The following is a 24698-nucleotide window of genomic DNA, read 5'->3' as shown; positions in this document are numbered from 1 at the left end:
ACTCCGCATTGAATCGTACTTACCTAGATCCGTTAATAGAAGACACAAACAAGCAGAGAGAGTTAAACAGGAAAACTTATGCTGATATCGTCAAGAACAATAGGAATAACAGGACCATAAATACCAAAAAGAAGAAGGAACATATAGCAATTATAAGACCAATGGCAAATGATGTGGGATCGGACAAAACAAAAACAGATATAACAAATCGAATTGATCCTGCCAAGTTGAAAATTGCAGTGAAAAGGGTTGGGAAAGTTAGAAATGGTGGAATTATAATAGAAACGGAGACAGAAAAAGAACTTGAAATATTTAGAAACGAAATGGAAAAAACTGGATTAAACAAAGAATATACTTTCAACCCACCTAAATTAAAAAACCCCTCTATAATTATCTTTGGAGTTGAGGGGCAGGTGAGCAAGGAAACAGTCGGGGAGTCACTGGTGTCCCAACATGAAGGTGTCGATGAGGAGGAGGTAAACGTGAGAGGCTCCTTGGGAGGAAAGAAAGGTACCCGGCACTGGATTGTGGAACTTTCACCTGATGCTTTTCATTACATCAAATACCAGGATAAAATTAACATCAGCTGGAGAAGATACAACTACGACGAATATTTTGCGGTACGCCAATGCTACCGTTGTGCTGGCATCGGCCATCTCGCAAGAGATTGTCAAAGAGATGCAATCTGCAGACATTGTTCCTCAAATGAACACAAGATTCATGAATGCGAGGAGAGATCATATTGCGCGAATTGCCAACTAGCGAATGAAAAATATGGATTAAATCTCGAAACCGGCCATGGCCCTTTTGACAAGCAGTGTAACCAGTATCAGAGAGCACAGGCTGTCCAAGTAAGAAACACCGACTATGGCAAGTGGTATAATTAATCATCTTCCAATAGGGCACCTGAACCTTCATCATTCGCGCCTGGCTAACATGCAACTTAATCTTGATATAAAACGACTAAATCTGCAGATCATTAGTCTTAATGAACCCTACTTTCAGCATGATGGTCAAATTCCATTCTTCTCAAATGATCTTAAAATTTATTCATTTAGAGAGAAACCTAGAGCGGCAGTTTTGGTGGGAACAGGGATTAGCGATGATTCCCTTGTTATCTGTCATAGAGATTTGTGCGCTGTTACCTTCCAAATTGACTCACAAATGTTTGTCTTTGTGTCTTTCTACCTACCACCTAGTGACTCAATGGATCCAACACTTAATATCCTGGACTCTCTTTTGGTCAAATACTCCCAATACAATGTAATACTGTGTGCTGATGTTAACGCTAAGTCTACGGTCTGGGGCCCGAGATCTGATAATAGGGGAGATGACCTGTTGATGTTCTTGATTAGCCATGATGTTCATGTAATTAATGATCCTGAGGCTCCTCCGACTTACTCATCCACACTGGGACACAGCTGGATAGATATCATTGCTACTAACTCTGACTTGCTTGACAACTATACAGTCCATGACCACATTAGTTTGTCTGACCACGAATTAATTACAGCTGAAATAACCACCCAACATAACAAAATTCAACTTAAAAATAGATCACACAATTACAGGAATCTCAGGTGGATTGATCTCAGGACAAAGCTTTATAAGATTCCAGAAAAATGGAACGCTGAAAATATAGAGAATATTGATCAACTGGAAGATTTTATCAAGGGTATAACTAATGACATTAATAGGGCTTGCGATGAATCTAGGAGAAGATCCGGTTCTAGAAAAAAAGGACCAACTTGTCCCTGGTGGAGCCCCAGACTGAGTGAGATTAGAAATAAAACCAGAGCACATAGAAGATTGTACCAGAGAGCCCGGGAACAGGATGACAGAGTGGCACAGAAGATCAGGTATAAACAGACTCTGGCCAACTATAAATGTGAAATCAAAAAAGCAAAAAGAGACCAGTTTAAGCAATTTATCAACGGTATTAACCTCGAACAGGCATTTGGATCGCCATACAAGATTGCTGACGGTCAAGACCTTAGAAGACAGAATCTCTATAACACAATCAGATCTGATGGGACCACCACAATGGAGCTTAAAGAATCGATTGATAATATCCTTGCTTATCATTTTCAGGAGGTAGAGGAAGACATGATCACATGCTTTGGACAGGAGGCTGAGGATGATCCTTTTGGCATGTATGAAATTGAGTGTGTAATTAGAGACATAAAAAGTGGCAAGGCTCCAGGACCAGATGGAATCCCGGGAGAGGTCATCAGAGACCTATTTTACACAAATAAGATCTGGTTCACTAGTATCATGAATAAATGTCTCTCTTTGGGTCACTTCCCAAAATGCTGGAAAATTGCCAGGGTTGCCCTAATTGGTAAACCAAACAAAGATCTTGTCAATCCAGATTCCTACAGGCCCATTTCCCTACTGCCAGTCTGGGGAAAAATTCTAGATAAACTTTTATGCAAAAGACTCACATATTACTTGGAAAGTAAAAATAGCTTGAATGATAATCAATATGGCTTCAGATCTGGTAGGGGGACGGATGACGCATTGAAGGCTGTAGTGGATTTTATTGGTGAGGCTAAACAATCTAGCAAACATACAATTGGAGTGGCCCTAGACATCAAGGGTGCTTTTAACAACGCGAGATGGGCTATACTCAGGGAGAGACTTAACAGCCTGGATCTTCCAATCAACATACTCAAGATTCTTTTCAGTTTTTTAAACGACAGAAGTGTTTTATATGAAAACAGTGCTGGTCACATTTTAACTCGAAGAGCTTTTAACGTTGGTGTTCCTCAGGGTTCTTCCCTCGGGCCCATTTTATGGCTGATCCTTATTGATCAAGTTTTTAATATCTTTAACGAGGAATATTTTAGCCGTTTTAATAATTTTAATTCTACTGATTTTAAACTTATCATTTTTGCTGATGACATGTTTTTACTTTTGAGGCGTACCATCTTGTATCACTTTGACTCTCTGGCTACACAAATTCTCGGCACGATCTTGACCTGGGCTGAAACCCAGCATCTCAACTTTAGCAAGGAAAAAACCAAACTAATCACTTTTCCGAAATCTAACAAAAGAATTGCTAGACTTCCTTGTGTCAAGATGGATCTTCCGGATAACGCTAATATAAAGAATGTGAAAACACTAAAGTATCTAGGTGTTATCTTAGATCCACAACTCACCTGGATTCCCCATCTTGACGAAGTTAAGGATCGTGTACAAATGTTCAATCACAAATTAAAGAGGATTGCTAGAGTCACCTGGGGTCTCAACCATCATGTTCTAAAAAAGATCTACCTCCAGGCAACCGAGAGAATCATCATCTATGCGGCCTGTGTCTGGTTTAGAAACACAGTCAAAATAAGAGAAAAACTAAAATCAATTCAAAGAATTCCGCTTATTACCATTACCAAATCTTATAGGACTGTCAGTACTGATGCACTCCAGATACTGGCCGGGGTAAAACCAATCTACTATAAAATAATTGACGAGATTTACATTAAAAGAAATATCTGGAAATGGAGGATAGAAGACATCAATTGGCTTGAAAATCATATGTACTTTCCTGATCACCTCTTACTGCCTCCCAAATTGGTTCATCCCTCAAACTCTCTCGCGTTGCCCTGGGGGAAATTTCTTCCAACTAACCATGGCATTGAAATCTTCACAGACGGGTCGAGAATTCAAACTGAGAACAATGGTAGACTTATAAATAAATCTGCATATGGTGTTGTAATGAAGATAAATGGCAAAACCATCAGTACCATCTCGGCGCGTTTAAATAACAACTGCAGTATTTATCTGGCTGAGCTCCTTGCGATACAGACAGCGCTCCAATGGCTTAAAAACCAGGGTTCTCCAATGGCAAGCATTTACACAGATTCCCTTTCTTCACTTATGAGCCTGGAGGACCCACGTAAACACCTCAAACTTATAGAAGACACCAAAGCCATGTGGAGTAGCAACTATAATATAAATTGGATTAAAGCACACTCAGGCATTGAAGGGAATGAAGAGGCCGACTGGGTTGCTAAGGAAGCCACTAAGCTTGGCCAGATTGATTTTGAAAAATGCGAAATTAAATCTTACATTAAGAACATTACTTTTAACCGCTGGAGAAATGACTGGAGGTCTAGTGACAAGGGAAGACAAACCTATAAATTTTTTAAAGACCCAAGCATAAAGCGCCTGCAGGCCAATTTTTATTTAAACCAGCTCCTTACTGGCCACGGAGTGTTCGGGACCTATCAACAAAAATATTTCAAAAAATCAGCTTCATGCATTTACTGTGGAGTGAGACAGGACATTGATCATCTACTTAAGCACTGTCCAAGATTCCGGGCACTTCGTGGAACCCACATGAATAATTGCGAAGAGGAACATCAATTCTTCGCTATATTGACCTGCAGGAAAATTGTGACTCAAATTATTAAACAAACCCTCGAGGACATTCTAGCCCCAGATCAACTGGCCCCAGTCATGAACCAACAATAGAGCATGTCATCGTTAATTTTTACTAATCAACTTTTAGCCTTACATTTTGAATTTTTATCTACTTTTGATTTTAGACTTCATAGACTTCTAGTCAGACTTTTACTTTTAGACATTTACTATTTGGACTTTTAGCTTTCATTGATTTTAGTTTTGAGATTTTTTATCTCTTGTTTCCTTATTATTATAATCATTTAATTCTCGACATTTACACCGGCGCTATTGGGTTTCATTGCCTTTAACACATGTTTTTAATTGTCAAACTTTATTGTTAATCCACTTTTAACTGATCACCACCACTGTCATTTGGCGAAATTTTACTGTAACTTTAGTTTTTAGAGAAATTTTATTGTAATAATTTTACTTTTATCTCCGTATACCCCCCTGGGGTGGGTCGGAGTTCAACCTTACTTATACATAGCTTATTAAATTTATTTAATAAGCTATGCTTTAATTTATTTAATAAAAAAATTTTTTACTTTATGATTATTTATTTTTCATTCTTCTCTCATGAGAATAGAAAAATCATGAGCATTTTTTCCCCACCCCGATGCCCGAGATAGGCATCTCATAAATATGATTCTGAAGAAAAGATAAAATGTTTCAAAAATTTCTGCAGAGAAGCAAAGCAAAATATTTTATTTCCCAAAGGAAAGAACTCTGTACCGTTCTGCGACACTGGCGGCGTGTCGCCACAATTCTGCCACGGGTCTAAGCCTGCATTGCTTTCGAAAAGTTGTCACCAAATCCTCGAAATTGAGTTGTTCCTAGTGTGTCATTTTTAAATGATTCTTTCAACTACCCACTAAAAAAGTACTTTTTTTTAAAGAAAGCAAACTGACATTAGGTCCGCGGTGGATGAATCATGGTTAACCAAAAATGTCCCCATGAGTTACTAGTAGTTGGACGGCAGGCAACCAATAAAGGTATTCGACACTGACAAAAATAAAAACGCTAATTTGAATGTATCCTTCGTGTTAGAAAGACTCTTTCAGATTCAAAAATAATGCAGCTCAAATAAATGATATTTTCTTTTGTTGTTGTCGTTAGAGGTAAAGGAGTGTTTCTCCAGTGGCGCGGCCAAAAATTCGACTTCTGTCACACCTGTTTATAGGGCGGACTCATCCACAAATCGTAATTTTGACCAAAACCGGAGAACGATCCATCTCCAATATAGTACCAAACAGAGGACTTTATGATCAGACTGATTTAACGCGCACCAGTCACCATTTACTATACTTTGAGTCTTCGGTCGGTTCTCACAGACTTGAGTTCAAGGTCCTGCCAACCAGGCTATATTTTATTTTAAAACGTTTAAACGAATTTTCCTTTTTTTTTTTCATTTACTTTTATCAGTCATTAAGTTTAAAAACATTGAATGGCTTAAATGACTGATTTTTTTTTTCTATTTTAATTTGACACTTTGTTTTAAGGTCAATTTTTCAAAAGTAAAAAATAAAATGACTGATTCTATAATGAATGCTGACTGAAATTGGATTTTCATCTTTTTTAGAACAACTGTTTAAGTTCACGAAACCCCTGAAGAGCATCAAAGTGATTGAGAATAATGAAGTATTTATTGAATGTGAATTGGATGATTGGGAAGGAAAAGTTCAATGGTTCAAAAACGATAAAGAATTGAAACCAGATCCCATGTGAGTCTCACTTACTTCATCTATTATGTAAAAACATTTCCCCTAACAACTGAATTCAGCTTTTGTTTGGGATTTTTTTTTTAATTTTCTATTATTAGTTCACACTCTTCCTATATATATTTATATATCTTGTTCATATTTTCAATCCTTCATAAAATACTTTTCATTCATCCATTCAATTCCTTTTTTTTTTTTTAAGCTTGTAGTGGATGATACTCGATGCTAAGACAGTTTTTTTTTACAAATATTAATTAATTCATTCAATGTAATTCATTTTGGTTTTATATGGGAAATTTTTTAATTATTTAATAAAAAGTGACTAAAATAAAATGTTTCTTTGTTGACCATAGTAGGAATTGACTTTAAATTGTTTTCTTCACAGTACTTGTTTTTCATTTTTATTTTTGAGACAATATTCCGGGGTGCTAAAGAATTTGTTTTTTAAAAAAAATAAAATAAATGTCTGTAAAATGCAGAGGAGTAAAAAAAAATTTCAAAGACCAATCATAGCAATTTCTCTATGCATATATCCTATTCGATTCAAATGTTATACCTAACAAAAAACCTAACGAAAAGTTGTTGAAAATTTGACTTACCATTGAAAATATCTTTTTACCAAAGATTAATAATTAACGAGTTGAGTGAGGCTTAATTATCATGACTAACAATGGAATTAGCACTCCTAAAACACTTTTAGCGATTGTTCTATTCAATTTCTGCTAATGATAATCTCATCCTGAGTTAAATTCATTGAGTTAAATTCATGCAGTGGAGTGATTGCCATGATAACAAACTTTCCACTAACAAGATCATTCTTACAAAAACGGAATGAAATTTTGTCGAAGATTGACATATTTGACAGAATGAACTTGTTTATTGAAATACAAAGAAGTTCATTCCATCAAAGTTGTTCTCTTCTGTGAGTTTCTTTTGACCGATTATGTTGTGCATTGATCTCAAGGAACTTTAGACATTATTGTCTATTAACGCGCTATAATTTCTATTTTATTTAACTAACAAAAGTTGTCCCGCAGTAGGCTAATCGTAAAGACACTGTTCCCAGTAGAACACTAAAGTCAAGCATCACTGGCTGCGGGTCAGTAATAGTCGGGTTACCTCCCCTCTGCACTGGATCAAAATTGTGATTCTTCGGATCATCTTCAGGGATGTCGTCGCCAATAGCCCATTCTGCGGCTCCAGTGCGACGCAAATAAAATACCTACCTATCAAAGGTCCAGTTAACGAATCAAGTAAGTCCCGCAGTGGACTGATCGTTAAGACACGGTTCCCAGCAGATCACCGAAGTCAAGCATCACTGGCTACGGTCAGTGTGCGGGTGGGTGACCACTTGGATCAGTCTGCGTAGGGACCGAGGGTGTGCGGTATTGATCCTCGTTAAACTGTGCTATCGTAAAGTGCTCGACTTCGCGCGCAGGTCGTCGGGCTACCGAAGCGGGGGTGCCATCCCTTCCGCAGAGGATCAAAATTGTGATGGCATGTCTTCGGATTATCCTCCGGGATGTTTCCCAGACCGTCGCCAATAGCCCATTGTGCAGCTCTAGTGCGACGTAAAGTAACAACAACAACAACAACTAACGAATCAAGTAAAATTGAACAGTTAACGCAAAACGAAAAGTTTGGAACCTTAAAAAATGATTTGGTACCAAAAGCTATTATAAGTAACTACTAAACAGTTTTAATAAGTATAATTATGTTATTCCTGTATACATATGTTTTTAAGTATTGTATTTCCCTATTGACCCTAAACAATCATGTCTGTTTTGCCTACAGAATTGAGCAGGTTTCCCAAATAAGACGCAGAAGGCTTGTCTTCAAAGGAGTGCGTTTAACGGATGAAGGAAAATATACATGCAAATCCAATGCTGACAGCACTGTTTGTGAAATGATTGTTGAACGTAAGCACACATTATTTGTTTTTCACTTTTTTTATGAGACTTTTATTTAATGTAGAAACATTTATCATAGACTATTTTCTTAAAAACATTTACAAATAAACCATGTCATTTTTGTCATCTGCGACTTCCGCACTAGATTGCAATTGAATGCATCACTAAAAATTCACCTGTAAAAATATTTTAAAATTACTGTCCCTGGCGAAATTTTTAGGCGCACTATAAGATTCGGTGTAAATTCTTAATTATTAGGTGATACTATGCAGCGTTCTTGTTTTTACGCGATTGAAACCGGTTTGCAGTTGTTTACGTTCGAGTGTTAATGAATTAAATTAGACGATATAATATAAATAAGAGGATTGGATAAATTGGACGATATTAAGTCGATTATAAAGTACTTTAAAGTCGATTGTTAAAAAATAATGAAAGCGCTTTATTTTTTTGAGTAACGAAAACATTACAAGTAACTCAATTTTATTCATATTACGGAAGATTTTATTCCGCTTATATTATTTCTTTCAAAGACAGAGTTTCACAATTTCCTGAGCAAAAAAGATCCAACCAATATGAGGCATGTAATATTTTGCAGGACTACCTTTTAGATTATTATGAGTTCCTATTTCAAAGTCTGACTTCAGAAGCTTACTTTTAACATATGGATATTATGTTAAAGACTTCTTGGTCTGGACAAATTGTTTTAAAAGGTTTTGTAATTCATCTCAAATCATAATTTTTTTAATGCGGTGAATTTTTGTTACGCGGTTTTCTAATTAACTTTATGGCTGCCAACTTAATGCTACTATATTGATCCCCAGCAAACATCCAATAAAGAGCCGCAATGACTCAGGGGATAGAGCGGTCACCTTCCAATGAGGCGAACCGGGTTCGAATCCCTGTCTATACCAATTCCGCATCCGAATTGCACCGACAGCAGTGCTGAAGTCATCAGTGGTAGACGGATCATGGGTCCCCTTGCCGTTGTTTTCGTGATTTATCTCTCCATGCAACGCAAATGCGGGTTAGTTCCATGAAAAAGTCCTCCACTAGGGCAAATTTCTCCCAATACTCGATCCAGGAGTTCCCTTGTCTTCTGGATTGGGTTCGAAATGACAAGGCTGCGGAGTTGAACATGAGTGGTCGTAAAACCAAAAAAAAAACTTGGGTTCATCGACGGTTATGAAACATCCAATGAGAGCTTCAGTATTTAAAAAAGTGAATTTTTTTATGGAAAGAGAAACTAGCAAACTCTTCTCATTCAATTACTGGGAGAAATACTTCTGATTTTTTTAAGACAGTTGGCTTGGGAAACTATATATGTCGAATCTTTTGTCCAAATATCATTCACTATATAGTTATGAAATAGATGCACGATAATTTAATTTATAACATGATAATTTTCTCCCTGAGTTGTTTAAGAAATACTGGTGTTTAAAATGATGTGTTGAAAAGAGATTGATTCCGAAATGATTGTTTTCAGCTGCTAATAAAATAGTGAAGAAACTGAAAGACTGTACATTACTGGAGAGAGCGAAGGGAATATTGGAAGTGGAAATGTTGGATAAAAAAGCTCCCGTCGAATGGTTTAAGAACGGAGAACCCATCACTCCCACTGAAAGGTTTATTCATTTATGACACTCATTGAACTTTAATAGTTTAAATAATTGATTTCTTTTTAGTCTAATGTATGTGGTTCTTTTAAATGTGCCAATAACTGCTTGGTATCTTTAACAAAATTATAATTTAAATAATTGATATTTTTTAAATTCCAAGTACTTTAATGTATTGAAATTCTAATTAAGAAACATACTGAAATTCTTAAGATTCTGAAAAAAGATCACGCAGTTGACTGATCGTAAAGACACGGTTCCCAGTAGAACACCGAGGTCAAGCATCACTGACGCGACTTTACACATTGTCGACTCCTGGGCACCTCCACTCGCCGCGGTTTTATTTGTCAACTGTTTCACCGCCTTATCTAGTAACCCTCACTCAGAGGCAACCCTACGCTCGCCTCAATACAGCACTCGCAAAAGTCATAAATGAATCTTCGCGCTCATGGATATTTTTAAAAGTTGCTTGTTGAATTAAGTTAAAATTTTATCCTCGTTTAAGACTAGAAAAATTCAAATATCGAGAACAAAATACTTCGTCCTTCTATAAAGAAAGAGGAAGAAAAATTTACATACACACAATTATTTCAGTTAATTGCATACATATTTCGGTTAAAAAAATTTCAAATAGAAACTATTCTTATAGATTAAATAAAAATCTGGAGTAATAAAATATTTATATCTTCAGAATAATCAATTTCTTTTGAATATCTTAATTAATAAACAAAGTTTACAAAAATAATCCCCTATATAAATCATCACATTATTAAGTGTACATATTTTTAAAGATAAAACTATTAAAATTATTACGCAGTTAGAAAAATAATTATTTTCATTTCCTTCATTTTTACCAGGTTTTTTCAATTGTTTCAATTTTCGAAAAAATATGTATTCTTCAAAATGCTTACAATATCTTAAAAAAATTGCATATATTTTATACTGAACAACTTTTGATTGACAATATTTCCTTCATAAGAGAGTCTTTAAAAAAACTTGAAAATATTTTCATTAAATTTGTTCAAATATTTTCTGTAAAATGCGTGCTATTATGAAAACAAGGAGAAAAAATATTTTTAGTAAAGCCATGACATAAAGAAATAAATCTCTGGCATACTCACTACTATTTTCGTATAGTTAACTTATTTTTTATAACAACAAATCATATTTATTGAAACTTAAAGTTGTGGCTGCTTAACTTTTTTTAATGTTTCTTAAATTTGTCGGGGAAAATTCCGATATTTTCCATTTTTCTTGCTTCTATCACTATTATTTGTATGTATCTGAAATTACTCACCTTCGTTTTAATTGTTTCCTAATTAATTTTATCATATATTTTGCTATATATATTTATCCTTTCATTCTATGCTTCATTAATTTCATAACTTATCCATCTTGTAACTTTTTATTCATAATTTTATAACAACTTTAGCTTATTAGATTCTAAAACTCAACAATTGATCTATATATTTTATAAATTTTTTATTCAATTTTTGGGCTTCTAAATAAGATATGGAAAAAATACTATTAAAATTATTACATTTATTGTCAATCTAAAATTAGGCATTTTTTTCCTCCTAAGTGCGAAAACACATTTACTAACTTAAGGTAACGTAATTTAACACCATTCATCTATTTTAATAAGAACGATTCAGAGAAAAGCAGGATCAAAAAAAGTGAGATGTGTATTTTGATTTATATTCTGCTTCAAAAATGAGACAAAAGAGACACAGAAAACTTTTCTGTTATTATTTAATAGTATTCATTAGTCTTTAAAATTCCAAAATAATTTTTTAGTTGCTGGAATCATATAATAGTCTCATTTGTAACAACTTGTTTTTTAATTTTTTTTACGCAATAGCTTTTATTGTATGTAATTTACTTTAAAAGTTAAAATATTTATTCTCAGATTGTCATGCAGTCTGTGTGTCTGAAAACTGTATGACCTATTTTATTTTATTTTTTCCTTGCAGAATGGTAATAATTGTTTCTTATTTGATAATAAAAATCTTACTTTTGCTGAGATAACTGATCGCAAGAGTTTTGTTTTATTATCGTAACATCGATTAATTTTTTTTGAGAAAAGTGTAAGTCCTCAGCCTTTCAACCCAATTGCTTTAAAACTACTTTCTTTATTTAAAGTAAATTATTAAATTAAAAAATTGTTAAGATTCTCTTATTTGACTCAATATCTTGTCTTTAATGAATCAGAAATAAATAAACAGATTGTCCTTAAATTGTTATACAGTTATGATATGAGAATGTCAAAGTTGATGCTTACTGTTTACATTATATTCTTATTTTACAAATCATAAAAAGTTTTCTTTAATCAAAATTGTGTTCACCTCATAAATATACTTTAACTGCCATAAATTTTTAAGTCTTGGCTACCAAAGCTGTGGACGTATGAAGGAATACGTATGAAGGAATTTATCGTTTGGGACATAACATTTACAAAAAAGTGTCAAATCTAAGTACAATTGTTTGGACGCAAATATTATTAGCACTGCAAATGGGAATCATGACATCAAATTTAATCATAGATATCAATGTCAGAAAAGTAAAAAAGAATAAATTCATGCATAAAGCTGACAGCAACAATCTCCTCTTCATTACACGTATATAAAAAGAAAATGCTTAAAACTCATAAATTGTGTAGTTACTTAAATTAAAGGTTTTAAAAACTAAACAATAAGGTACAAAACCCTTCTGCATTATTGAATATTGTGTCCGCATACTTGGCAAAGACACCATAAATTATTTGCAATAAATTTATAAAAATAATTAAAAAGATATACCCTACTCATATATCCTACACCCACAACAAAACTTTATCCTAAAAAGGAAATAAAAAAGTAAGAAATAAATATGTGTTTCAGGAAGTCCGAATAAAAAGAGAATGATAATACACAAAAACTTTTAAAGCAGCTAAATTTATTCACACCTCATGTTCACTCATGCGTTTTTTAAATGGTATGTCGCAAGTGAAACATGCGCGAATTAATATTCGAAGATTTTCGCGAGAAAATTTGAAAGCCGACTTAGCGAATGTAAGATTGGCGTGTAAGATTGGAATGTAAGATTGTAAGTGATGAATGAAATACGGTGCCAAAGAAGTGCCCGGGAGTCGACAATGTGTAAAGTCGCATCACTGACTGCGGTCAGTAAGCGGTTTTGTGACCACTTTGATCAGTCTGCGCAGGTCCAAGGGTGCGCTGTATCGGTGCTCGATAAGTAAAACGCTACAGTAAATGCTACAGAAAAACGCTCGTCTTCGCGCTTTATTTGTCGGGCTACCAACCCAGGGGAGCCATCCCCTTTGTGCAGCGGATCAAAATGGTGATGGCATGTCTTCGGATCATCCTCAAGGATGTTTCCCAAACCATCTCCAATAGCCCATTGTGCAGCTCTAGTGCGTAGTAAATAAAGTACCTACCAACCTGAAGAAAAAAAATAGGGTGAAAATATTGAATAAGTATTTGAAAAGAGAAATAAGCAGAAATTCAATTAAGGGATGTTTTAATGAGAGTAATAAAAACTATTTCTCAAAGCCTCTTAATATGACTTTTAAAACCTAAACTAAAATGTGAACTTTTCTTCAGAAATATGCCAATAATACGTCTTTCTTTCCGTGACTTCTTATGTCACATTATTTCATAATATTATAGTACTCGATAAAAAGACATTATACAATTCCTTCTATTTGTTCACACTCTTCATAATATCTTGTTCCAATTTTCAATCGTTAATGAAATACTTTTTATTCATCCACTTAAGTTCAAATACAATTTTTTTAAGACTTAAAGTGAATGACACTTGATGTTAATACAGTTTTTTCAAATATTAATTCATTCATTAATTTTAATTCATTCATTAAATTTAATTCATTAATTAAATTTAACTCATTAATTACGTTTAATTCATTAATTTTAGTTTTATATGGGATAAAATTGTTTAAATATTTAATTAAAAATAAGTTAAAATTAAATATTTATTTCTTGATCTAAGCAGGAATTGGCTTAAATTTTTTTTTTAATATTACTTGTTTAAAATCACTTTTGTGAAGTAGGTATTTGCGGCATGTTTGGAACAAAATACTGAGAAGAAAACAAATTAATATTTGACTTTATCCCTAAGTGACTCATATGAGGCAATAAAGTGACAATTTGCGTCTACTATAGTAGCTCGTGCAAGAAAAATTTAATTGGATGCAGAAAATATTTTTATTATCTGTACTAAGAATCAGGTCCTCATTTGTATCGAATCATGTGGAGGAAATGTTCTCTTCTTGATGGAATAAATCCAAAGAGATACAATAGAAAATATTTTTTTGGAAATTGAGAGATCAAATCAATGAAAACTCCGGTATCAGAAACGCGGCAGATTATTGCAGCATCTGCATATTTGTTTATAACTTTCTTTTAATTTTTAAAAATTGAAGAAACAAGATTCAAATATCGGCTATACACTTTAAAAACAATCTCTGAATGTGTTACTATTAAAAACATTTAACCATGCACGCAAAATTTTTTTGATTAAAATTATTTAAACATAGACACACCACAGAGAGAATATGAATTCGAACAAGGCTTAACCGATAAAAATTAAATATTTTAAAACTATATAATACAGTTGACAGACTTTTGTAAAACTTCTTATAAAAACATCGATGACTTTATTTTACAATATACGTGCCCTTTTTTGTAACTTTTGTGGAGTGTTCAGCATATAGTGCGAGAATAAATCAAACTTTTAGGAATGTGTGCTAGAATTGTAAACAATCTCGGTTTTTCGACGAAATTAACGAAAATAATTCAGAAATAGTGAGTGAAGTGTTGGTTGTTCTGCAGGGTGTTCTTCAAAATGCACGATGACGGAAAACATCATCTGATTTTTAAAACTCTTGAAATGGAGGATGCCGGCGAATACAGGTGCCAAGCTAAAGATCTCAAGACCTCTTGCAAACTCACAGTTGAACAAGGTAAGATTCTTTCATTTAAAACTTTATCACTCAGATAATGAATCTGACCATTATTAACTTTATTAAGGAATAAAATGGACAGGCCATGTTATCTGAATGAACGATAATCCTACCACTCAAAAAAGTTTTCAATACCAGACCAGTTGGTGCACGAAAAAGAGACGGGACGAATTTGAGATGGATGGATGGCCTAGAAAAAGACATTTTGGTCTTAAAAACTAAAAACTGAAAAACACTAGCAGGAAAAAGATTAGCCTGGAAAAAACTTGTTGAGAAGGACACGGCCCACCCTGGGCTGTCGAACCATTCATGATGACGATGAGATTCTTTTTATGAAGGTTGAATGAGTGGCTATTTTGGTTTCTCTACAAATCAAGTATTTTGAAACAATGTAATTCAGTGGGAGTGCATTTGCGTAAACACCTTAAAATCATTCATAATTATATCTCTAAACGGATGATTTTAACGAAGGTTGAAAAAAGAAAAAAACTTTTTTTTTTTCATCAAGCCCATAGACTTTTTATATTCTGCCACATAGAATTAGTTGAAGCATTGGAAAAGCTCTTAATATATTTCCATCTAGCTTTCTCATCCATTTGACACAAACATTTTATTTTTGCATAACATCCAGATCACATCGATCCAGATCATGTTTCAAGTTTTAGATAAACATCTTGTTAATATTTTTTTTAAAAATCCGTCATGATTTTACTTCATTTTTGATGCAAAAAATATAATATTTATGACCGATGCCAAAATTAAAGAACCTGGGAAGGGAGAAAAAAAAAACATTTCGACATTATAAAATTTTATAAAGTTGGTTTTTAATTAAAATAATATTTTCACAGAGGACTAAATGCAACCACGGCAGAATATAAATTCATTCATTTTTACTTATTGATCTCACTTATTTCAAACTAAATAATTGTTTAAAATGATATAAAAATTATTCATTTACAGCTGAAAAAGCCCCGATCATCAAGTTGGATAAATTTGACTTTGTTGGAGATAGTGGGAAACCTTACACCATTGAAATCCCTTATGAAAGTAAGTCATTTTATTATGCTATTTGTACCCCCGCCTCGAACACAGCTTTCGGCCTCTCCGTGGGCGTGCCTGTTGCCCGGCCCCTGGGTTAGAGGGAGGTCCTCCACAGGCTTGAAGAGGGGGATAGACTCCGGAGTTCCCCGCCCCCTTGGCTATCTGCATAGCGCTTTATCAATCAATCTAATACAAAAAACGAGAATATGAGTAATATGAATGCATAACAATTAAAATACACGAGCAAAAAAATATATGCGTGGCTAATTGCCGAGTAAAATAAAAGAATGTTAGGACATTTAAAAAAAAAAAAAGGTTAGTTTAGTGTGTTTAGAAACCCAGAAGGTTTGAAACGTGTTCAATGGGTAAGATGTCCACAATAAAAAAGTTATAAAAGTATCCTTATGTCCATGCTTTGCACAACAGCAGCAGCAATTTGTACTTTTTTGGTCATTTCAGGTGAGCGTTTATTTCAGGTTCTGGTGGATGTGATAGCAGGTGTGGATTGATGGTTTTTTTATTTATTTATTTATTTATTTTATTGAAATAAACCAGTTGATTTGAATCAATGAGTTTTATCCTCTAAGTTTATAAAGTTATTTAAATCATGCCGACCCGGATGGAAAATAATTATAATTTAGAGTGCGGTGAATGAAAAGAGAAAATACCTTGCTTTTGATATTATTGGATTTTCAAGTATTAAGATGCAATTATTATGATTGAAGGCACTCACCCGAAATACTCTTACATATTATTGCAGATGCTATTTTAAGTTACAATAAAAAATAAAAGAACTTTCTCTGAATAAATATTCCCATAGAACTATTTTAGATAACTATTTTTTAACTCAATTTTAAAGTTTGTTTATATTTTTATTAATTTGTAAATTAATTTTTATGATTACTTTTTATTTATTTTACTAATGGTAAAATTTAGTTTTTAAAGTTATAAGATATTCATATACTTAATCTATTTTGTTAATTTTGTTTTAATTGAGAAAATCCTAACTTTCAAAGAAATGAGTCAAATGTCAAAAAAAAAAGAAAAAAATTCTTATGATTTAATTTATGATATATTAAGTTAGACTGATATTAGGGGGAGGAAACTTTTCCCCTTTTTCTAACCTGAACTAGTGTCAAAAATGCGTCAAAAAAATATTTATATAGTGAATTTTCGTCATTTAAAATATTGACTGCCCAAATATGTAAGCTTATTTAAGGTTTGAAACTCTGATTTCATTCTAGAAAGTGGAAATTAAACAAGCCAAGCAAAAGAATTTTTTTTTTTTTTTTTTCATTTGTCAAACATGATTCAACTGAATGGGAGATGGCTGAAATCCATTGCTGTTTCTCTTTAGAAATGCCTGTATTTCATTTGAAACACTTTTTGTTGTTTAACTTGACTTATCAAATGTTAATAACTGCATTCTTTTAAAGAGCACTTAATTGTAAGGTTTTGATTCAATTGTTACTTTATTAGTTGTTGGAAAAAGGACGTCTAAGGCGGTTGCAAAATTGCTGCGCAATGGACAGGCGGTCACAGCTAAGGAAGTGGACATAGTGGTTAAGGATGAGAAGGTGGTGATCACATTCCGAAAAGCAATTCGTGCATCGACAGGAAAGTATGGTTTTTCTCTCACCAATTCTCAGGGTGAAGCGACCTGCGATTTAGATATCAACATCTTAGGTAAGTCCTTTATTCTCATTCTCTGTTACAATGAAAGAAAAAATGCTATTAAATATTTCTAATATTTCTGCAATATAATGTATAATAAATATATAAATATATATTAATTAAAATAACTAAATATAATAAATATGAAATCGAATATTAAATATAGTGTTACTTAATATTCCATTAATAGTAAACTATACTCAGTGGCGCGACAGCCCATAGAGGGCCAAGGCCTACTGTGCCCATCTCAGTTTTCTTGACCTTGGACTCTGGCTTGCAGGAGCAGATATTCCGATTAGGTGGTCAGCCGAACTCTAAGCTCCCAGTGCCCAATCAAGCCTGGTCCTCATTTATCGAACCTCTGAAGAGATGAAAGTCTGAGCCAACCGTGCCCGGCTCGAGGATCGAACCCAGGACCTGTGGCACAGGAACGCTCCATTAATAATATTTAATTGAAAAATTATTATCAATGGAATATTTGATATTTCTAACTTTTTTTCTGTTTTTAAAATGCTTTTAATCTTATTCTCCACATTCTTATTTACAGTATGAAAAAGAAGTGAAAATTTTCTGCTATTTTTCTTTCATTGTACTTTGTTGAAAATACAAAATTAGATAGGTGACTGTGCCACGAGGATTGCAAACTAAAAACAAACAAAGAAAAAAACCTTTTTGAGGGGGTGAAAGAGAAAGTGTTATTGTTTTGTATTTTTATGTTGTACTTTAAGAGGTTTTTTTCGCAAACTAATAATGATTCAAGCGTAAAAATGCTATATGAATAAAAAACGTGAGAAATATCTGTAAACACTTTCTCAAATTTCTCCTTCATAACGTTTTTTTAGAGCTCATCTTGTGTGGTGAGCTAAATAAATAAAAAATGAATCCCCTGAGTAATTTTTTTAATGATCAGATTTTCACGTACTAGGACTCAATCTGATCATCTGGGTCAGCTGTCCAAAGTTTGGAACCCTTCATGTTAATTTTACTTTTTACTTACTACGCCATATCTCGAGAACATTTTAAAGGGAATTGAGAATTTTTTAAACACAGCTATAAAATTCGTTTATCCTAAGATCTTTCCTTGAAAAAATAATTATGATGATAATAATAATTTTTTTAAATTTATTTTCTTATTTTATTTAAAAAGAATCAAATAAGTGTTGAATTATAAGATATACAAATTCTAACATCATTTTAAGAAACGTAATTTTATAAGGCAAAGTACGAAATTTGAACAAAACCGGCCGAATAGTTACTCAGAAATTGAATTTTAAAGAAGTGGTCTATTTAAATTTCGATTTTATCATTGTCAAAGTCTCGCGTTTCATGGTAAACTGGTTTAGAGGCAAAATATAATAATTTTATAGCCAACAACCCCCATCGTGGCTTAGTTTTTTCTTAAAAGTCGAGTGAAAAAAATAATTTTGTTTAATGTTTTTAACTTTATGCAAGCACATTTTGAGATGAGATTGATTACCTGAACTTGGAAAAGAAATATTTGTATTTAGGCATGGGCGACGCAATTAGAAGTGATGAATGAAACGTAATTTTACTTATAGGGGAGAGGGGGGTTAGTATGGGCAATTTTTAAAAAAAATCGTCGCAAAAACCATATTTAGTATAATTTTTAATTTATGAAATATTTTTTGGCAATCATTTGAACGATTACTTGCATTCTGGTTTTTGTCTAAAATAACAAAGTTGTTTACTTTTTCCATAATAATTTTTTTCAAAAAAAGCTTTTATAATAAACTTGATAAGACCTCGCCTTTAGTTTTCCTCAAAACCATTAATGATAGAATTGATAAGAAGATTTCACGCTAAATTTTAAATTTGACATCGAAACCACTCATTGTAGAAGTATTTTGTCCCTATAAAATCATGCTCATTAAAAAAAAATATGAAATGTATTACATTTGTAACCCATTCATATTTCTTCGGTTAAAACTTCTGGTCACTCAGCCCTTCCCCCCCCCCCCGTGTGTGTTTCTGCATACTGGTTCATTATAAGTATACAGAGGAAACAAAATGGATAAAATGACGTATAACATACTACTGTCTCACCTTTTTTTTTTTTTTTTTTTTTTGGAAATTGTTTCTAAGCTCCCCGTATCAGGTCACACTATTTTATTTATTTTTAAATAAGAGCAGTATATTGGTAGTGCAAACAGGGACTTTAAATAATAGTCTCGTTAAAGGCCCTTACACAATACAATCTCTTTATGCAGGGGTCTGTCCAGACATTTTGTGAAAGGTTCGGTTTTTGCGAAATTGTGAAAAAATTAATCATTCTTTCAACCAGGGTCCTGCTTTTATAAACTTGTGCAAATAGGCTCCGGTTATTGCAAAAAACTCTTTCAAGGAGTTTTTAAATTGTAAAGAGATACAAGATTATGCTAAACACTGTAAAATTATAATGAAAAAATTGAATTTCAAAAAATAAACAGCAATTGCCGCTTATAAATTAGAGATGCAACATACAAATATTTGGTATTTAGCCTATACTGCTGAACGCAGAATATTCATTTCGGACGAATAATGGAAGAATCGTCTCCCGAAGACAAAACTTAATTCGTTTACATCCATCTTTCTTGTTCTCTGCCCTGGGAAGGGTTTATTCAGTTAACAAAACAATCATGATGATAAACAAATTTGTGAAGGGTCCAATTAAAAGAAAAATCATTTTGTGAAGGGTTTTAAGTTAAAATATTTTGTGAAGGGTCCGTTTTTATGAAAATATATTTTGTGAAGGCTCCGTTAACGGATCCAAATTTCTTCTAAACAGACCCCTTTTATGTAACCATTTTATGTTGCGGAGAACTGTAATTTAGATTGTTAAATCAATATTAAAATAATTTCAGCAGTTATAGGTAACAATCAACTCATTAAAAATCAGTCAAGTAATTTGATTACTTTTCTCCTTTTACTAAGGTATATATACAATAACTATTTGTAAAAATTGAAATAATAAGATGTGTGTGTCCCAACTAGATGTTCCCACCCCACCGGAAGGACCTTTGGAAGTGTTCGATGTGTACAGGGATCGTTGCAAGTTGTCGTGGAAGCCGTGTAAAGACACGGGAGGCATCCCCCTCAACCACTATCTCATCGAGAGACAAGATCTGGGAGCGAGAGGTGGATGGGCAGAAGTGGCCACCACCCAAGATACAAAGTTTGATGTGACTGACCTCACTCCGAAGAAAGAATACAAATTCAGGATAAGAGCCATCAACGAGAAAGGATCCTCACAACCTCTGGTGGCTCCTAAAAACACTTTTGCTAAAGACCCCTACGGTAAGTCACTTTAATGGAAACAACACTTTAGTTGTTTATTGAAGTAATCACATTTTCCATTTAAGCAGCTTCGAAATCTGTGTGTACTTGAGTTTTCATCCTAAGCAGAAATTTTCCCCTCTAATGTTTTAGGGTTTTATATTCACTACAAAAAGTATATATATATATATATATATATATATATATATATATATATATATATATATATATATATATATATATATATATATATATATATATATTATTTTTTCTTGAAAGAACTATGCAAATTTATTTAATTTCTAAAGGAAATAGAATGAATAACCTATTTTTATTGATTCACATTTAAGTATTAAGTCAGTATGATTTTTTTTTCTCCCCCCTCGTCAGCGCAAAAAAAAGCAAGTCACAAGCTCCTTTTCGATGCTTATGAAGTATAATCTATGGTTAATTTTCTGATAAATTTTGAATAAAGTGTAGAACAGTTTATGTATAAAAAGGAATATTGCGGTGGAATGTTACAAATGTACAAGCTCAAAATTAGAAAGAAAAAGATAGAAAAATAAGAAAAAAAAAAGGGGGGGGGAGATAATTTTAAAATGTTTCTTTTTTCCCTTGTGCACCTTATAGATACTTTTTTCTTTAATGAACTGAGAGTTTTAACTTTAAAAGAGAGGTTATAAAAAGTTACTGGAAGCTTCTAATCTAACTATATCCATATACTTAAAATTTTATAACGCATTACGAGAACGCTTATCTACTTACCTAAAGCTCATTCTTATTATTGTAAATTCATTTATTAAATTTATTTCTACTATTTAACAAATAAATTTAGATCAAATAGATGGAGATTTGGAAATAAGGGCATGATTGTAGTTTTGCAATGATCAAAGTATATTAAACAATAATAAATAAGTAATTAAATAAAACATAAAATCTTAAAGAAAAATGAGAGAGAAATGTGGTTAATTGTATGCGAATATGTATGATGCTTATATGCATGAGTCGTTGTCCTGGTTATATACCTCCCTCAATAATTAGAAAACTCGCAAAAACTACTTTCTGCTATTTCAGACAAATTAAAAAAAAAAATTATGTGAATCATCTTTGACATAAATTTAGCAATGTTAAAAACAAGCTACCAAATTAAAAAAAAAATGAATGATTTTGTAGATAAAAAATATCATATAAGTTAATGTAGAAGTCGTTTATTCTACTAGTTCCTCTCTTTTTACATATTAAATAAAAATATAAATTGTGTTTGCTCCCCTCCATCTTTGAAGTAAAAAATAATAAAGCATGAAAATAATTTGACTCATTTTCTTTACCTATTCTTAAAACACAGCAGGGAATTTAATTAGACTTTAAATTATAGTTCAGTGTGTTTATTAATTCAAATTATTCTTAACTATTCTATGATTTTCAGATTAAATATTTGTTAGGAATTAGGTTTTCATTAAAGTTCGCAATATTATATCAATTTTATGCAAGAATGAAGTTTTCAAATTTTTGTATAGTATCTTCAAAATAAAAATGGTACATAATTTCTTATTCTTACTTCCTTTGTAAAACATTTGTGGGCTGTGGTGGAAAATATTTCCTCTGTAAAATAAATACGATATTATTAACAGAAATAATTTGATTTGATATAGTTTGATAATATTTTGAAATAAATACTAATTTAAATGAAAACTGTGATATTCTGTGCGTGTGTTTTTCCTTTGTAAAGAATGCCGAGACACAAAAATGGAAACAAAACAAAATGCTACATCTTATTGCTCGAATTTAAGTTTTATTTTAATGCATACAAGACTTTTTTTTTTCTTTTAGTAGAAATTATACTGAGCTCTTCTCTTCTTTATGACATATTTTTATTCTGAGAAAAGCAGTAAAACTTATTCAACATCTTTTTTTTTTTTGGACTGCCAAATAGCCCAATGCAGAATGTCAAACGTCATGGAAAAGGGGAGATACTTGAAAGCTTTTTTTGCACACTATTATTCCATATATCTATTTGAATAATGTAAAATGAAAAAGAATGTCATCTCGTTAATGGTCCATCGAAAAATTCCAGCTGCTTTTTATGTTTTATTAATCATGTGAATGTAAATAACATTTTCATAAGTTGAATTATTATTATAAAATCAGAAAACGAAATGCTGCAAAAGAAAAGATCGTGAAGATTTGTCTTGAGGTCCTCTTGGACTCCTTGAATCGAAATAATTGTTAAGATCACATTCAAAAGTAGTACACAAAACAAAATAAAAACTGATCTCATTCAATGTAAATGTTTCTCCCTTTAGATGAACCCTCAAAGCCTGGAAATGTTGAAATTCAAGACTGGGACGTGGGCAGGGTGGACATAGGGTGGACAAAACCAGAGACTGATGGCGGAGCTCCCATCACAAGTTATATAGTCGAATATAAAGATAAGTTCTCAGGAGAATGGACACAAGGACCGGTAAGTCACTTTCTTCCCTCTTCTCGCTACTCAACGTATTTAAAAATAAAATACAAACACGAAAATCTGAAGAAAAGGAGTTTTTATTTTATATAACCTCTGTTAGAATCACTGTTTAAAAATGCATGCTTGTTTAATTGTCAGGAAGTGGGCCCAGATGAGTTAAAATGTCGTGTAGAAGGATTGAAGGAAGGTGTCCAATACCAGTTCAGGGTGAAGGCTGTCAACAAAGCCGGTCCCGGTGAACCCAGCGATCCATCAAAACCAGTCATCGCCAAAGCAAGATATGGTATGTATGCATAGAAATCTATTTACAAATAGAACGCACACCCATTTTCAACACAGTGAATTAAGTTTTTTTTTTTAAAAATCTTTATCAATAGTCATGTTTATAACAGGGCCCGCGATAAGCCATCTCGCCAAATGCGATAAAATCGTACATTTGGCGAACAAAATTCTATTTTGGTGAAAGTATTGGCGAATGCTTTTTTTCCACCTAAAAGAAAAATATATATTTAACTCTAAATTCTGAGAAAATGAATTTTTTTCAACAAATCAGTATTCGCTGACAGTCATTTTCGGTAGATGCTCCTCATTCACCCATTAGAAATGGGTGCAAATAAACTACTTCGATAGGGAAAAAAATGAATCATAACATTTGGTGAAGACTTTTTAAAATTGACCAATACTTTTGATATTTGACTAATTTACCGGCTAATGATCCTTAGCTCCGGGCCCTGCTGCCTATATACATGCATGTCATTTAAACTGTCTTATTTTATAATTAAATTAAAATCCTTTTTTTTTTGTTTTAGTCAAGCCTTACATTATCGGCGATGAAGTGAAAGGAATGATTATTAAAAAGGGTCAAATGATCAAATACGAAATTCAATTCGGTGGTGAGCCTCCTCCCACTGTCAAATGGGCAAAAGATCTCAAAGAACTCATGCCTTCTAAAAAGTAAGATCATTGTGTTTTTTGTCAACTAAAAATGTTTTATATAATTTGAATAAAAACTTTTATTTTAATATTATAGGATAACTATTGACAATACTGCAAAAGAGACGACGATCCTCGTGAAGAGCGCTGAGAGGGCTGACAGTGGGAAATACACCCTGACACTGACAAACACTTCAGGTGCCATCTCCTCTTGGGGTGACGTCATTGTCCTGGGTAGGTGTCAAAGATAAATTGCAGTGCTTTTAGAGATGTGTCACTAAATATTGTTATATACTAGAGGGAAAATGTCATTTTAACGCATATTCAGACACACCTCTCGATAACCACCCTTTAACACAGTTAGTTCAATCAAAAAGTTCTCCACCAAAGTGCCCCAATGCTTGATCTAGTAGTCCCCTTGCCCAGCAGTTCAAAGTGGCACACCGACATTGTAAACTCGTATAGGAGTCGTCTTTTTTAACTCCGGTTATAAAATGAAATAAATTACAATGCAAGTACATCGTGAACACAAATCCATAGTGATTACAGTCGCCTTCTATCAGGGATGAGATTTATCCGCTTTTTAGCGGATTTCCGCCTTTTTCGCTTTTGTCTCTCGAATTTCAGACTTTTTATTAAAAACTCAGATTCTCTAAAAGTTTCAGTTTTTTTTAATTAATATTC

General features: G+C 32.9%; 1 protein-coding gene across 9 annotated transcripts in view; it reads left to right on the top strand.

The window, feature by feature from the left end:
* The window catches only part of LOC107453633 (twitchin), a 264438-nt gene that overhangs the window by 58106 nt on the left and 181634 nt on the right, over nt 1-24698 (top strand). For all 9 annotated transcript variants that reach the window (XM_087158572.1, XM_087158571.1, XM_087158570.1 and 6 more), the window contains 11 exons: nt 5984-6125; nt 7917-8041; nt 9516-9654; nt 14496-14626; nt 15587-15673; nt 17147-17353; nt 20333-20635; nt 22918-23075; nt 23220-23364; nt 23891-24035; nt 24112-24248. In XM_087158572.1, coding sequence (XP_087014698.1) covers nt 5984-6125; nt 7917-8041; nt 9516-9654; nt 14496-14626; nt 15587-15673; nt 17147-17353; nt 20333-20635; nt 22918-23075; nt 23220-23364; nt 23891-24035; nt 24112-24248 — 1719 coding nt within the window. The remainder of the gene's footprint in view (nt 1-5983; nt 6126-7916; nt 8042-9515; nt 9655-14495; nt 14627-15586; nt 15674-17146; nt 17354-20332; nt 20636-22917; nt 23076-23219; nt 23365-23890; nt 24036-24111; nt 24249-24698) is intronic.

This window comes from Parasteatoda tepidariorum, chromosome 3, assembly GCF_982258835.1.
Source record: "Parasteatoda tepidariorum strain Cologne lab strain chromosome 3, Ptep-v5.0, whole genome shotgun sequence".
Lineage (NCBI taxonomy): Eukaryota > Metazoa > Arthropoda > Arachnida > Araneae > Theridiidae > Parasteatoda > Parasteatoda tepidariorum.
The sequence above is the reverse complement of the archived record's forward strand: the minus strand, read 5'-3'. Positions and strand labels throughout refer to the sequence as shown.